General features: G+C 31.5%; 1 protein-coding gene across 2 annotated transcripts; it reads right to left on the bottom strand.

Moving 5' to 3' along the window:
- Nucleotides 1-1,142: 1,142 nt before the first annotated feature.
- LOC112293569 (70 kDa peptidyl-prolyl isomerase) lies at nt 1,143-5,644 on the bottom strand. 2 transcript variants are annotated; one of them, XM_024543157.3, is made up of 12 exons: nt 5,225-5,641; nt 4,961-5,044; nt 4,562-4,822; nt 4,215-4,295; nt 4,030-4,110; nt 3,698-3,892; nt 3,490-3,579; nt 3,192-3,367; nt 2,775-2,897; nt 2,512-2,661; nt 2,281-2,408; nt 1,143-2,059 (listed from the first exon to the last, which is right to left on the bottom strand). In XM_024543157.3, exons 1-12 carry the CDS (start codon nt 5,523-5,525, stop codon nt 1,831-1,833), a joined length of 1,899 nt encoding a protein of 632 aa, XP_024398925.1. In that variant the 5' UTR covers nt 5,526-5,641; the 3' UTR covers nt 1,143-1,830. The 2 variants fall into 2 exon arrangements, with proteins under 2 accessions (XP_024398925.1, XP_073396039.1); XM_073539938.2 differs by lacking the exon at nt 2,512-2,661 and having other exon boundaries at nt 5,225-5,644.
- Between the last annotated feature and the right edge of the window lie 10,693 nt (nt 5,645-16,337).

The following is a 16,337-nucleotide window of genomic DNA, read 5'->3' on the forward strand; positions in this document are numbered from 1 at the left end:
TTGGATGATAAAGTAATGTGGACAAAGTGTTCAACTATACTGTTCATCTCTACCACAATATATCATTCATCCGTCCTCTCTCTCGGTTCAGAAAGGTATATATGTGTATCACCACTTCGTGTAATACAGTGAAGTTTGCATACTCATTCCAGTAGATTAGATAAGAGTTAACGGTTCTTTTTTGTATCAGTTGATGAGTTAAATTACTGAGGTTAAATTTCATACCAGGATGCCGTCTATCTTTAATCAACATTCATACTGTCGGACATACTCCCAGGCATTCTCTTGGCTTTGTTACCTCTTTTGTGCAACCATAGTTCTGAGGATGCACGTTTAACTATTTCACAGTATTTTTTTTGAATTTCAAGCCCTGCCGCAAGATATTCATGGTTACTCCGGTGCGATTAAAGTACCTTGTCACTCGGGGCATGGTTAGCTTCAGTCGATCATTGAACAAGTGATCTGAAGTTGGCGCACTAATAAGTTCCACATGGAATTGAGGTGCAGAGGCACTGCGTTGCCAAGAGCAGAGCTGCATGGAACTGTATGCAAAGATAGTTAGCAGTGTGTTGAACGCGAAGCGTAACAGCCAATGGTTAGTGTTGGAGAGAGCCACAATTTTGGCCTGCTCTTATCATAACGCAAGGAAATCCACCAGAATATACTTCGATGTTAGATTGTTCAGAGTTGTGGAAGCTTGGTGTCCAGGATGAAATTCAAGAAGAATTCCTTCAACCAGCAACATAATTAACCTACTTTCGTGAAGTGCGATATAAAGATGATGATGAAGGTGCACGTGAGAACATTGCAGGCCGTGAAAATGGTTCATGATTTACGACGCGGGTAAGAAATGTGAGACCCGCACTGACATTGGAAGCTCTGGGATTGTGGGATCTGCAGATGACTCTCCAGCCATTGAGGAAGAGGAGCCTGTTTGCCACGAAAGAGGTCATAGCCTTAAGTTAGCTTACGTTGAAAGCTTCTTCCAGCTTACATTTGTGCTATCAATGGTCTTTTCTGGGTGCTCGAAGTTCACCCTGGAATATATATATCATTTTTCGAGATCGATGGCAAAATACACTCTATTTTTATGCTTTTCCATGGACTTTAAGGATTCACTATCCTCTTAAAAACCCACTTAATGAATGTTAACTTGTTCAGTTCTTAATGGTAAATGTGTGCTGTTCTGCATATCGCATGTGAGATTACACCAACGAGTTTTGACAACTACGGTAATTTTCAAGCTAAGTGTGCGTTGTGGAAGTATCCTATTTTCTATTTTTCTTTCTGTAAAAAAACTGTTTGTAAACGCTCGGGGCATATTTTGACTAAGTTCGTCACAATGTCTACTCTTCAGTCCCATTTCTTCTCTCTAAGCTTTCCTATATCTCATCTGCATCGCTGTAAAGTTACCTTTATTAGATTCCATGATGAAAGTTTTGCGAGCAGTCTTAGATTCATATCAGATATTCGCACTGTTTGTAAAGCTATGTTGTCGGATTTTTGCAAAACTTGGCTTCAGTATCACAACAGATCACTTTAGTAAAATGAACATCTGACTGCTCGAATCAGTAGCCAAATTAACATTGCCGAGGCAAACTTATTGAGAACTATAATTGCTGAGGATGGTAGAATGTGAATAAACTTTCCGCGCTTGTGATGACGTCAGTGGACAAGTGAGCTGGTTCGCATCTTTACTAACCCTGTTCGCCTTTGTGTATGTGAAAACTGTCAGTGATTACGCAATTTTCACCTGTTGTTTCCTATATGAGTCCTCTTCTGCCTACCATATTTGATCGAATCCACGCGATATAGAGAGACGTTTTAGTGCTATCCCTGTACCGAAACTTCAGAACATGGTTGTACTGGATTCTCTTGGGCAGAATTTTCTTGTAACACATTTTCTTGCATTTGATCAGGCAAACCTACTTCACTTTGCTTTAACTCTTTTTCTTCCATTTTTCTCAGTCGATCGAACATGTTACCGTATTGCTTAGCTTCCTTTCTTCGATGCGCTGCCTGTCTTTGGGACAACTTCCTCTGCTCCAACTTCATATCCCTGCATTGCACAAATCCACGTTTAAAATCATATACTATACAAACTTTTGACCTAACAAGTTGTCATTTCTAGGGGTGCTTCATCTACAATATCTTGAGAGTGGGAACTTCTTCCACCATGAAGACTTTGAAAATCTTCGAGGAAAGAAGGCTAACTTGATTCGGACGAAGTTAATGAAATTAAAAATCTCAACTGCAATTGAGAAAGAGACAACGACATGCCTGTTCTCAGGATCAATTTCCAACGCCTTTTTGATGTCCTGCTCAGCTAAATCAAGGTCCATCATTGACGTATACGCTTGAGCCCTCCTGTACAGAGCTTTCACATTCATAGAATCTGTTTCCAAAACCTGCAACAATTCACCACTCTTGGTGAAAGTTGACTTCAACAGTGAGTTCCATGAAGTTAGAATACTGCGCTAATTCAAGAGGGAATAATTCAGCAGCAAAGACCTTGGTAGTCAATTCAACCACTTCTGGAAAGCTTTCTATTTTGAGTTTGCAAGCTGCATCATTCAACTTCAGAAGTTTCTTCAGGTTCAAAGCCTTTTTCTTCTCGTCTCCTTCGGCAAAAACCGTGTCATATTCTACGTATCTCGCTCCCTACGTATAGATCAGAGACATCGTTGTCAACATGAGTAGTGGTTGCTCCATCAATAAGGAGAAGGGCATTTGATTGTTACGTAACCAAGGGCCACAAGAGACATTAAGACTACCTTTTCATACTTTTTAGAAGCATGTAACAGTTTTCCTTGCTTGAACAGTTCATTGCCCTGGTCCTTTTTCTTTGCAGCCATGACAATCTTCTGGGGTCCATCCAAGTCCCAAGAATCTTTCTCCTGTGCATACATTCTTAAGACACTGTTAAAGTGGCCCATAATCCCAGCACGTAGACAGCGTGTGCATCTTAGATTCCCGGAAAATCAATTCGAAATCTAAGGAGGTGATTTTGTAGCCCAAGGGCCATCTAGATGGAAAAGTAGGTAATCAGGTGGCAATAGAAAGAGGCCATCCTGCTTAAGAATGTCAATGACATGTTCCACTAGGAATGCGGAGAATTCTCAAAACTCATAATTCTCAGCACCCCTGGTTGAAATTCTACAACAGCCGTCAGAGAATGAAATGTATAATACCTTCACAAAGCTGACCATCTCAACTTCGTAAGTTAGAGTGGAGTTGGCCGGAACAACCGCCAAGTCACACTGTTTCTCTTCTCCCTCGTAACCGTATTCGGAAGGAACTGTAGCAATGCAAATCTCCCCCTTCTTCATGCTAGCGAAAGTTTCATCCAAACCAGGAACAACTTGACCTGTAAAACATCCCAACCAGATAAAAAATGTACAGTGCAGTCGCATAAAGATAGAAATTAGGAGACTCGAACATCACCACTCACGTGTGCCACGAAGAGTTATTTGATAGACTGCGCCGTACCTTCATCAATTACCACTGTGAAGGGCTCTTCCGAATCGAACCCTTTCTTTTCAAAAACCGTCCCATCTGATAGAGTACCGATCCACTTGACTGCAAGCAAAGCAACATTGTTTTAGAAGTATCTTTCCACAATCATCTTAATTTCGAAAAGAATGCGATAATTATTTTCTGAATGTTTATCAAGCACTCAGAAAGGACAGATTTATACCAGTCGCAGTCGTTCCATCATTGGGCTTCTCGTAGCTCTCTCCTTGCCTTGTTATTTTCTTCACTACCTTATCATCGTCCGACACTTTCTCCACCGAGTTCCATCCCATTATCTCAAGGTCCATAATAAGTGTGGCGTTTGGAGGTACAGCTCCCTCAGAGTCCATACCTTCCCTACCTTTTATTCCAAAACCATCTGCATCCACAGAATAATGTTTCTATTATTCGCGTTGTCTTTCTTACCGGATAGATTTTTGAGAGAAGTTGCACGATTTATAGAGAACACGAGAAAAAAAACTCATACAAAGGAGCAACGGTTAGTAATTCTCCTACATTCGGGTTGGATGGTCAAAACAGCCCCCTCCCCCTTCTTCATACTCTTCACGGCATGGGCCATAGCAGGGCAAAACAATCCTGAAAGTAAAAAATTGAATACTGTCAAATAGAGTCACAAGATCATATTAGGCCACAAACGCAGTTCAATGACTACCTGAGGGGTTCTAAATACTGAAGCGTACCATCTTTTATAAAAAAATACAACCCCTCCTCTGGAGACTTCGATACAACCGTACCATCCACCAACTTCGCCTCGTACTTCACTGGCAATAATGCAATAAATATCAGTCGACATTAATCATGAAAAGGAATTCCATGGCAAAAGCAGCAAGGTGACGACACTCAAACATACAATGGACTCAATCACTCAAGCATAAGTTCTGCAAGTCAAAAATCACAATCGGATGGTAAATTTAATTCGCTTCAAGGAAAATCAACGGCTACAGGAGCATTTACAAAGAAGGGGAACGTCCACAACAATCACAAGGTTCTAAAAAAGTGCAATATTTGTAGGAAATAAGAACTTCACCTTTGACTTCGTCAGCCTCTTTCGGCCTCTCCCACGATTTTCCTTCACGAACGACTTTCTTCATAACGCCTCCATCTCTGGTCACATCCTTGACACTACACCACGACAGCAACTCAATGTCGAATGTGAGTTTTGTGTCCGGGGGAATCGCGGGTGGTTGACCCCCTTTTCCATACGCATAATCGGGTGAAATCGTAAATATGGCTTGTTCGCCCTTTCTCATCGTCTTCACGCCCTTATCCCATCCTCTAATCACCTGCCCTGCATCAAAAACACCGAATCTTTCGAAGCGTGATGAGTTTTACCCGCCTGGTACATACACTACTGGCTTGTCCAGTACCTGCATCTCCTGCGAGGGTCCATCTCAATTACAAGAAACAAAGCAAGAATATCACTTACCCACTCCTAATTTAAAAGTGAAAGGTTCCTTGTCGCGAGTTGAATCGAACACAGTGCCGTCCGGCAATGAACCCGTATAATGCACTGCAACCAAGAACCCAAAGAACCACTCACATCAATTCACATCAACCTCTCTAAAACTAAAACGCTAGCAGAGAGAGAGAGAATGGACCAACGCGTGAGACCCAACTCCACCTGAAGCCGTTAACACTCCCACAACTTGTCAAAAAGAAACTAGACACACAAACACACGCAAGTACGAACCTGTAACCTCATCCCCAAAGAGAGGGGTCTCGGGTGATGGATCCGTGCCATGTCGAACGAGCTTTTTCACAACACCACCATTCTTGAGCAGCTTCACCTCCTTCCCAATATTGTTGCTCGCGTCAGGAGCGGCGCCCTCCTCCTCGTCCTCCTTGTCATGCATGTTGCACACATGGGTCCCGGCTGGAGCCTCCAACATCTTCCCCTCCTCTTCCTCGGTCTCTTCCTCTTCCTCTTCTTCTTCCTCCTCCTCCACCTTGGCTCCTTCTTCCTTTCCTTCGTCCCTTGGATGCTCCTCCATGAGTTAGCGTGAAGCACGAGGCAGCAGCAGCAGGTGCAAGAAGCAGGAGTGGCAGGGTGGCGCAAGAGATGAAGATGGTGGGGGAGGAGCAAGTAAGAGGGGAGAGGGAGGGGGAGGTAGCAGAAGAAGAAGAAGACCAACCGTTTCCTTGGTTTCCTTTCCTCCTGAATGCCCTTCACATCCCGTTTCACACTGGAACCACGTATGGAAGTTGAGAATTTCCCCTTTCACACTGGTACTGTGCATCCGAGTTCATTTTTCCTTTTCACACTGGCGCCATGCATCGGGGTGTTGCTCGCCCTGTGGCATCTCAGGTATGGCTAAATAGGCTTTCCCGCACTGGCAATCCTGCACAGCCTTTGCCGTGCGTCTTTGTAGTGTTGTGTATTGCCTTCTAGTTTGGCAGCTTACTAATGGAGGATTTTGCATAAGAATGAAGTTAGATGAATACATAAAGAATTCATCATCTTTAAAAATAAAAATAAAAACTCAAAATCAAAATTTCCTGATAAATATACATAAAATCTATTTCTTTGATTAATCATTGTTAAAAATTATGCCTGAAATCAAATTTTATGATTTACTTTATTTTTTGGAAGAAAAGTATTAATTGGAATTTATTATTTTTTTATGAATTTAATATTGATTGATTGATTGATTGATTGATTTTTTCTTTTTTCTTTTTTCTTCCTCAATACTACACCACTAATTTCTATATTATTAACATTTATAAAATGATCAAGTAAAATAATTTTAATTTTTCAATCTTTAAAATAGTTCTAAATGGTCCTAATTTCTAATTTTCTACTAACCATATCTATCTTATGACTTTTTTTTTGTTTTTTTTAAAGCCAAATATGTCTACTAATTTATTTTGATATTTATTAAAAAAAATTAAAGACTTAAAAGAATTTTTCTACAGATTATTAAATTATATATTGAAGACCACTCATACCAAGAATTAGAGACATTTGATCAATCTTAAATTTAAAAATACATATCATCTAAACTAGTAAATTCCAAAAGATATATCCAATAAATTACTTACGAAAATTCCTTAAGTCTTTGTAACATTCTAATTAATAAGAATACTTAGAGCAGGCATCTTATTAATTTAGTCATATATAAAATGTTTATTCTTAAATTTTTACAACATAAAATTTTAGTATTATATTACTTTTAAGAAATCTAAAGAAAAATTAAACATAAATCTAAAGAGAAATTAAATAATTTTTTTATTAAAATTCTTAAAAAAACATCTAAAATCAATCATTAAAATTTGAATAAAATTCTATTATAGATGTATTTTTTATAAAATATTTTTATCAAATAAATATTATATTAATAAATATATAAAATAACTTTCTTTAAACTTATGAAATACCTTGTTTTAAGGTCTTGATATCCTTTACCATATAACGTTACACCTTATCATATTTTGATATTGTACTTGATATGGCCTAAATCACATGCTTCTTATGACTCTTTAGATACCACAAAACATAATCCTTGACTTAGAAATCTTTTTGTTTGTAGTACTATTGGCTCTACATGGATATGTTCTAATACTTGGTCCCTGTAACTTCTAAGTCATCATTTTGTATATTGACAATTTACTCTAAGTTAGAAAATCTGGCCATCAATACTCAATTAGTAATATAATCAATTTTTTTTTTAATCATTTAATCAAAACTAAATATTTCTTAGGCATCAAGAAATACAATCTATATACTAGCTAGAAAGAAGTATGATTTGTAGTCACCTTGTAAGCTATCCAATATAAGAATAATATAATGTACAAGTATTTGTCTTAGTTAGTTCTCTTGTCATTGATATGTTTTATAAGTATTTGTCTTAGTCAATACTTTAGCACATCCATGTATAGAGTAGGCCACTAATATTTAATGTCTAATATCTATTTGGTGGTAATATCTTGTAAAAAATGACCTTTAACTATAGCGTTATGCATATCGTTCATCATTGTCTCTACTAGAATTGGATCCATCGTACACCTTAAGACTAGATCTTAGTTGTTCTTATGCAATATTTCATTAATTAATAAATATAACAATAACTTCAAGATCAACTTTCTTTATTCTATATTGGTCAAGGCATGCCAAATTACACTCATCTTGAGGTAATTGATAACATCAACTAGTTACTTGAGTCATATATAGAACAAAATTTTGAGTTTTTTGAAAAGAAAATATGAAAGATTAGAAATTAAGATTTTTAGAGAAAGTCGAAAAAAAAATTAAAGATTAAAGAAAAGGATAAAAAAGAAGATATGAAAATTAGGATTAGAGAATGAAAAAAATTAAGCAAGAATATTAAATGAGAAAAATTTGGATAAGATACACTTGATTTGGTGCTTGAAATGTGATAGAAAGTGGTAAGAAAGAATTCATAAATAATTAGATGGACCAACTTTGATATTTAGAAAGTAAAAGCATAATGTAAACTAGGATCTAGTAATTAGGGTAGGAAGACTAATTCAATTAAGAAAAAAAAGAAAAAAAAGAAAATAAGAAATAAAGGAATTAAAGTAAAAAATTTAAAAATTAAGAGAGAGATTAGAAGAGAAAAATTTTTAAGTGTATGTTTGGATGTAGGTATTGGTTATTTTAGGAAGAAACTAGGATGAAGAGAAAAGAGAATTAAGACCACTATAAAATCTTATTTGATATGAGTAAGTTCAACCAAAAGATAAGAAGAGAGGGAGATCAAAGAATAGAAAGAAAAAATTATTAATCAATAGCAAACAAGCATAAAGAAGGGTTAGAATTATTAAAATATCAAGAAAAATGGTAGATATCTACAAGAAGAAGAAAATCATGACAAACTATCTTTACATGCCTAATAGGACCAAAATTAAATGAAAGAGAGGAAAAAAGATTTAATTCATTTTTTTGCCTACAGAATACTAACAAAGTTGGAGGGACATCAAGGATGATACTTAGGCCAAGAATATGAAATTAAGGACTTTTTATGATTATACTTGGCCAAAGCCATGCTTAAAGCTTGTGATAGATTTTTTACCAGAGTTTATATACAAGAAGTAGGAGAAGGCAAGAACATACATTTGAATTTGAACTTTGGTGAGGGATATTTATGTAGAGATTATTATATGAACTATCTAATAGGCATTGGAAGATTGAAGGTACTAATAATATAGAAGACTTCAAGGCTAAGAAATTTCCTTCTTGAAATTTACTATTCTATCTAGAATAATAACATACTATCATAATATTAATGAAACCAATGTGAAAGGCTTCTAGGATTTATACTAAGTTTAAGCAAGAAGATATTAAAATAGTATAGATCAATTTCGTTTTGAATTAAGGAGTAGATAACTTATACAAAAATTAATTCTAAAAAAATAATATTAAAATATTTAAAGGCATATTTAAGCTAAAAAAATATTATTATCTAAATATTTAATATATCAATAGTTTAGACTAATAAATTCCATTGTTATTAGATAAATCTTGAGAAGTTATTACCTTATTTGTAATAACTATATTTAATTAGTCAAATGAAGATTATGATCGATGAAGATTAGGACTTAGTAGATGAAGATTATGATCGATGAAGATTAGGACTTAGTAGATGAAGATTATGAAAGATGAAGACTATAATAGATAAAGATGATGAGCCACTAAATAGTATTATGTTGGATGAAGATCAAGATGGATAAAAACCAATTAAGACAAATGATGGCAATTAGGATTTAGAAGATAGTAAGACCTTTCAATCCTCTCTCTCTCTATTCTTTTATTAATATGTATTGTTGGTAATTGTATTATAAATATGATAAAAGAGTAGTAGAAGGTTATAAGAGGTTAAAAATATTACTAAAAAGAACAAGAAGAGGACTTAAGAGACTAGTTTATGTATACTGTTCTACAATATTATGAACAATATTAAAACCTTTAATATTAAAGAAGTAAAATCATACCCTGTTAGTTCTTAAGTTATATAGAAAATTTTGGATCAAATTAATAGGTAGATATTATAAATTAACTGATTATATATATAGATCTCTATTGCATTTAAGTGAATAACTTAAATATGGTTGTAGATCTAAGTTTCAAAGTTTTAGGACTAAAAATATTATTAAAATTAGAAATTATATTAAAGTTTTTTATTTTTTATTTTTATTATTTTTTTATTCTTTTGAAGATTGATAGACAATTAGATTTGATCCATTTACTTAGATCTAATATAGATTCATACATATAATCATCTAATCTATAAGATCTATTTATTAGTTTGATTTGAAATTATCCATAAAATATAAGATCTAATAAGATATGATTTTTTTCTCTTCAATATCAAGGATCTTAATATTAGTCATATAATATTATAAAATTATATAAAGTTGCTTTAAACTAACTTTTTAAATCTTCATCCTAGTATTTCTAATCTTACATCAAAATTCTTACATTTTTCTACTACTTCCTAATAACAACAACAACACCAATAATAACATACCAAAGAGTGTCAAGAGAAAGGCTTGAAAGCTCTTCCTATCTTAGAAGCCATCATAATTTCAATATTTGCCTTAATTAGATTTCGTATCCATCCATATCAAAAATATATCCTATCTTAGAGGTCATCTAACTAATTAAACATAATCACTATAAATAAGGAAATAATTATCTAAAATTTATGTAATATTAATTATTTTATTGATCTAAATTATTGATTTATTAAATACTCAATGAACACAAATATTGCACTATAGTTTAATTTTGTTTTTGGTAATAATTTTGTTGTAGGCTATGGTAGAATTGTTGGTACTATTTATTTATTTTTCTATGAAAATTCTTAGACTTTGGTGGTATTTTCATCTCATGTTTATTATTTTTATTTATTATTATTTTTTTAATTTCTCTAAGGTAGCAACGTCATTTGTTTTCTTCTTCTATCATTATCTACGTTGTTGGTGATTTGAATGTGACATCAAGGTTCTTGTTTTCATCTCCTTGTAGTTCATATTATAGCATGCAATTAAATTGCAATATGCAATAGCTGAGTCAAGCTCAAAGACTAGTTTGATGATTAAGCATAGTATATTTTTTTTAATCATATAAAAGTATTATTTTATTTCACTCTCTTAAAGAATGGTAATAATTACTTGTTTGTCAAACCTCAAAAAAATAAATTATTATCATAGATGCTTTTATTGTTCTTTTAATTGTATTTCTAGAACTTTGATCCACAACTAAATCTATTTAATTTGATCTAATATAGTTGTATATACAATCACTTGATCTACCATATTCATTGAATGGATTAATTTTTAACTACTTACATAATCCAAGATCTAATAAATAAGGTATTTGTCTTCTTTATGAATATTAAGATTCATGTATCAGTTGTATATTTCAAAATCAATATACAATGATTCTATATTAGCCTCTTCAGTCTTACTCCTAACTTCTAAACTTTCTTACTTCAACACATTAATTAAACAATACCTCCACCACATACCTATTATTGACTCTCAAGATAGGATTGAAAATCCTACTTGACTTTGTAATCCTAATCCTAATCTCTATCTTAATTTTATTATTTATCCATTTTAGTCTTCATCTACAGTGGTCTTCATTTATTTGCTAAATATAATTATTGTTTTTAAGTAATAATTGCTCAAGATTTATCTAATAATAATAGAATATATTGATTTAAATTCTTAATAGTAAATTAAAAGAATTAAATTGATTATCTCTCTTAATTTTCTTTATAGTTTGCAATGTCATCTAATAATTTCTTTTTAAATATAGTTAAAAAAATACTTACCTAATCTCTAACAAATAAGTAAAGAGCTAGCTTTTGCAATCTCTATTCAATGCCTCAATTGCTAGTTCTCTACTACCAATTAATTAAAGCCATTTAGTCAAGTACTTATCTTAGTCTCCAATTCTGTGCGCTGTTGTATAATGTGAATTCTTGCTTGAGAATGTACTAAACATCTAATTGTAGAAGGTAAATAGAAAATGAAACAACAAGATCTTACCAAGTCTAATAGAATCTTAAATAAATTTTAAATAATCCTTCACAATTTTAATTAAATTTTTACTAATCCAAAAGAGATTTAAAAGAAATTTCAAAAAACCATAAAAAAATCATAAATTAACTTCAATAAATAAATAAAAATTCCTAAAAAAATAAAAAATAAAATCATTAAGAAATAATAATAATCTTAAAGAAATATTGAAAATAAAATCTTTAAAGAAATAATAAAGAATTATAATAACATACTATAAATAAAAATATTATTTAATTATAAATCCTAAATCCTAACCAAATCCTAAATTGCAATCAAATCCTAGACCAAATCCAAATAAAATCCTAAATCCTAACCAAATCTTAATAAAATCCTAATGAAATCGTAATAAAATCTTAGCCAAATTCTAAATAATTTCCAAAAAAATCCTTAATAAATTATAATTAAATATTATATATTTTTTGAAACCTCAATTAATATTAATTGAATCATTTATTTTGACTAAAAATTCACCTAGACTTAAATCTATAAGCATTTTTCAATCACATAAAATTTTTAAAAAATTAAATTCATCAATTGAAAAAAAAACTTTTAAAATATCTTGGATGTTGGCCGCTTCTTAAAGATATGAACCTCATTTTAAGAAATCCTCAATATACTCTTGTGTCATTTAAAAGAATGAAAAATTCACTCAAAAATAATATAACATTAAACTAAAATGGCTATTGTCAAATACAAAAAGACTAGAAAGTCTTGAAATAAGACTAAAGACTAGAAAGGCATTGATAAAAATGAAGGAGGCTTCATTCTTCCCTCCATATATACTAGGAGCTATGAGCAATGTCTTATAGGACCTCTAAAACATGTTGACTTTGCAAGACATGTATCTTAACTTATAAGGCAAGTTTTCTATATGTCCCACATAGTTAACTTGTTTTATGAGCTATCAATATGTGATTAACTTGTTGATCAAGTTTTTAACTTATCAATCAATTACAAACACATTTAAAATCAAAGAAGTATCTATGAAGCTTCTAGGAAGCATTTCTAAAAAATATTATGAAATAAATCTTCTTTTATTTATTTTTATTTAATCATATAGATAAATATTAAATTAAATAAATATGTCTGTAACATTACTTCTTCTTTTAGAGATGAGTTCTACAAAGAACAATCATCATATGTTAACAAAATCTAAGATATGACAAATTATATTTGTCACATATTCTAATCTTTGTTTTCTTCAAAGATGGTTGATAGGTCTTTCAACTATCAATAGTGTCTCATATCAAGGCAAGAAAATCACCTTATTATTTGATCATTGTTGACACCTTTATAATTTTTGTATTTAAAATATCATAAAAAATAATGATATTTAAAATATTATCAAGAATTGTTCCTATCTCTAATAAAATCATCAAACATCGAAGTCTCTTTTAAGATTGTAATACCAAATATGTTACATTTTTCCATATATTCAAAAAAAAACATGTCATTTTTAAGGATCTTCATTTCAATTACATCGTCTTGAAGGTTGACATCATTGCAATATCTTATTTAATAAGTTGGAAAGTAATAGCTCATGAGTTGAATCTGCTGGTTTTTGGTTTTTCATCTACTTAGCATCATAAATATATAAAAGTTACAAACAAAAGTAGATGATAGAATACTACCTTTTTTGGATCTTGTTTCTTTTATAACAAAGATTTGCTATTCTTTATCTTGATTTTGATGGATGTTATCAATGAAAAATCTTAATCTTCTTTATTGTATTTGCAAGATTTTTTATTTGGTCTTATATACGTTTATTAATATCATATCTATGCCAATGAATAAAATATTCTAATCTATTTTGGTGCCGCCTTGAATCTAAAACTTCTTCAATCTCAAATTCTTGATTATTATCTACTTCTATAAAAAGATGTTGTATTTATCTTCTTTTTAAGATATTTATTATTTTATACGGTTCAAAAAGAGACAAATGAAATATGAGATGGATCTTCATAGTTTTCAATAAATATAATCAATAAGCAACACGATTGACTTATTCACTAATAGAAAAAGGTTCAAACCTACAATAGTCTAATTTATCATAAAGATAAGTAGTCTTGATATTAAGACAAAGTAGCCATATCTTATCACTTAGGTTGAAATATGGTTGTTCTTTGCAATAGGCATACGCATTGATCTTTTGTCGTTCTTGAGCTTCTTTTAATATTACCTTTATTGTTGTATGTAGCTTTAACAAATAATTTACTAAATTTTTTGTTACGAGATTATCAACTTTTTAAAAGTAAAAAATATCAAATTATAGATAATAATTATAAATGGTAAAAAAAGATATTTATTGAGTAGAAGAATATATCAAATTATTACATTCAAACTTTGCTAATGGCAAAAGAATTGTTCAATTATCTTGATGATAATTGATGATACATCTTTAAAGCTTGATTCATTTGTTTTGTTTGTCCATCAATTTAAAGATAAAAAGCCAAAAAGAGTAATATATCCATCTTTTAAATCTTTAAAAGAATTTTTTAAAATATTGATATAAATTGAGTCACCTTATTCAATATAATATCTTTAGATAATCCATGATAGTAATAGATGTTGTCAAGAAAAAGCTTAACCATTTTTTTTTATGTGTGATAGATTTTATACATGGTATAAAATATGCCATCTTGATAAAATGATCTATTATCACGAATATAGAATCATACAAATTTGAAATTGAAAGATCCATTGCTGTATTGTAACACAATTATATGATAAAAATATAATCAAAAATAAATTTTTAATTAATATTTAATCATCTTGGTTCAATAATAATTCAATATATTTAAATATAGCTTTTATAATAGCCTCTTAATTTATTTTCTTATCTTAATAGCTAGTAGATTGAAAGTTGATTAGTAATTTTACCTTCTTAAATGTAGAATTTCTTTTAATGCCTTAAAAAGGCTATAAATTGATAAAAATAAGATAGAAGAGATAAATAATTAGTATGGTTGATACTAGGATTAAATTGAAGATAAGATTGGTCTAAAAAGTTTCTAGGATAAATTGGATTGATATATAAGGGTCGACCATTTGTGAGACAAGGTCGAAATCAAACCTCAAGCTACTAAAATTGCTGCCTAAGACAAAGTAGAGATTCATTTGAAGATTGGAAATTAGAATTTATGAGCTAGCTTCAAGCTTATTCTTTAACATCCATCAAAATCAAGATAAAAACCTTCCCTATAAAAGAAATAAGATCTAGAAAAGATAACATTCTACTTTCAATCCTTGTTTGTAGCTTCTTTGTAGTTGTGATGTTAAGGAGATGAAAAACCAATAACTAGCAGATTTGATTAAAAAGCCTTCGTTTACTGACCCATTGGACAAGACATTGCAATTTTGACAACCTTCAAGATGATGCAATCGAGATGAAGATCCTCAAGAATGACATGTTTTTTCTCAAATAAATAGCGAGATACAATGCGTTTGGTATCACGACCTTGGAAGAGACTTCCAATGTTTGGTAATTTTATTAGAGGTGGGAACAACTTTTGATAGTATTCTAAATATTTTATTTGAAGGAAGTTATGAAGGCCTCAACAATGATCAAATAACAAGGTGATCTTTCCACCCTGATATGAGACACTATCAATGATTGAGAGGTGCTATCAACCATCTTTGAAGACAACAAAGATCTAAGTATATAGTGAATATAATTCGTTGTATCATAGATTTTTTTAACATATGATGATCGCTCTTTGTGGAACTCATCTCTAGAAGGAAAGATAATGTCATGGACATATACATGTAAGTGAGTAATTATCTATATAAATAGATAGAAGTAAGTAGAAGTATGTAAAAGTAAATTAATTCTATAATATCTTCTATAGAAGCTTTCTAGAAGCTTCATAAACATTACTTTGACTTTATAGGTATCTATAATTGACTTTTTGGATTAAAAAAGTGGTCAACAAGTTGGCCTTATATCACACATGTTGTTAGCTTGAAGCCCAAGCTAATTATGTGGCCCACACCTAAAAAAACTTGCCTTGTAAGTCAAGACATATGTCCTACAAAGTCAGCACATATTGGAGGTCCTATAGAACATCGCTACATAGCTCCTAGTTAGATAATATATATAGAGACAAGAATGAAGCCCTCTTCACTCTTGTTAATTCCTTTCTTGCTTCTAGTCTAGTTTCAAGAGTCTTAAGTTTCCTTGTCTTTTGGCAATAAGCCATTATAGTTTTTTTTTTAATATATGTACTTCTTTATTTCTATTTTGTTATTCTTTCTTTGACATAGATTTCATTGATTTATGTATTATCTTTTAGTTCATGTCCTTGATACAGGGACCTCAAGGCAAGAAGATATATGCAAATGGCTCTTCATCATGTGTCAGTACGTCCAATTATCTGAAGCAAACTTTAGCAAAGGGATTATATATGCCTCTAGTTATTTGAGAGCTGGAAAAATCATTTAGTGGTGATATCAAGCTCAAAGCTATGGACCTTAAGGTAGATTTGGTAGTTAGAAGGAATTTGAGACTAAGCTTAGGAATCAATTTTGGCCCATTTATATGAAGAAATTAGCACACAATCAATTCGCTAACCTTACACAATCTAAGTCAATACAAGATTATGTCTCTTAGTTTAAATTCCTTTCTCTCTAAATTGGCAATATTTTAGAAGTAGAGATGATGGATTGGCTTATATGAGGGTTGAAATTTATCATCTAATAAGAAATAAAATTAAAGGATCTATAAATATTTGAGGAGGTAGTTAGGATTGCAAAAAGTA

This window comes from Physcomitrium patens, chromosome 16, assembly GCF_059467195.1.
Source record: "Physcomitrium patens ecotype Gransden chromosome 16, ASM5946719v1, whole genome shotgun sequence".
Classification (NCBI taxonomy): Eukaryota; Viridiplantae; Streptophyta; class Bryopsida; order Funariales; family Funariaceae; genus Physcomitrium; species Physcomitrium patens.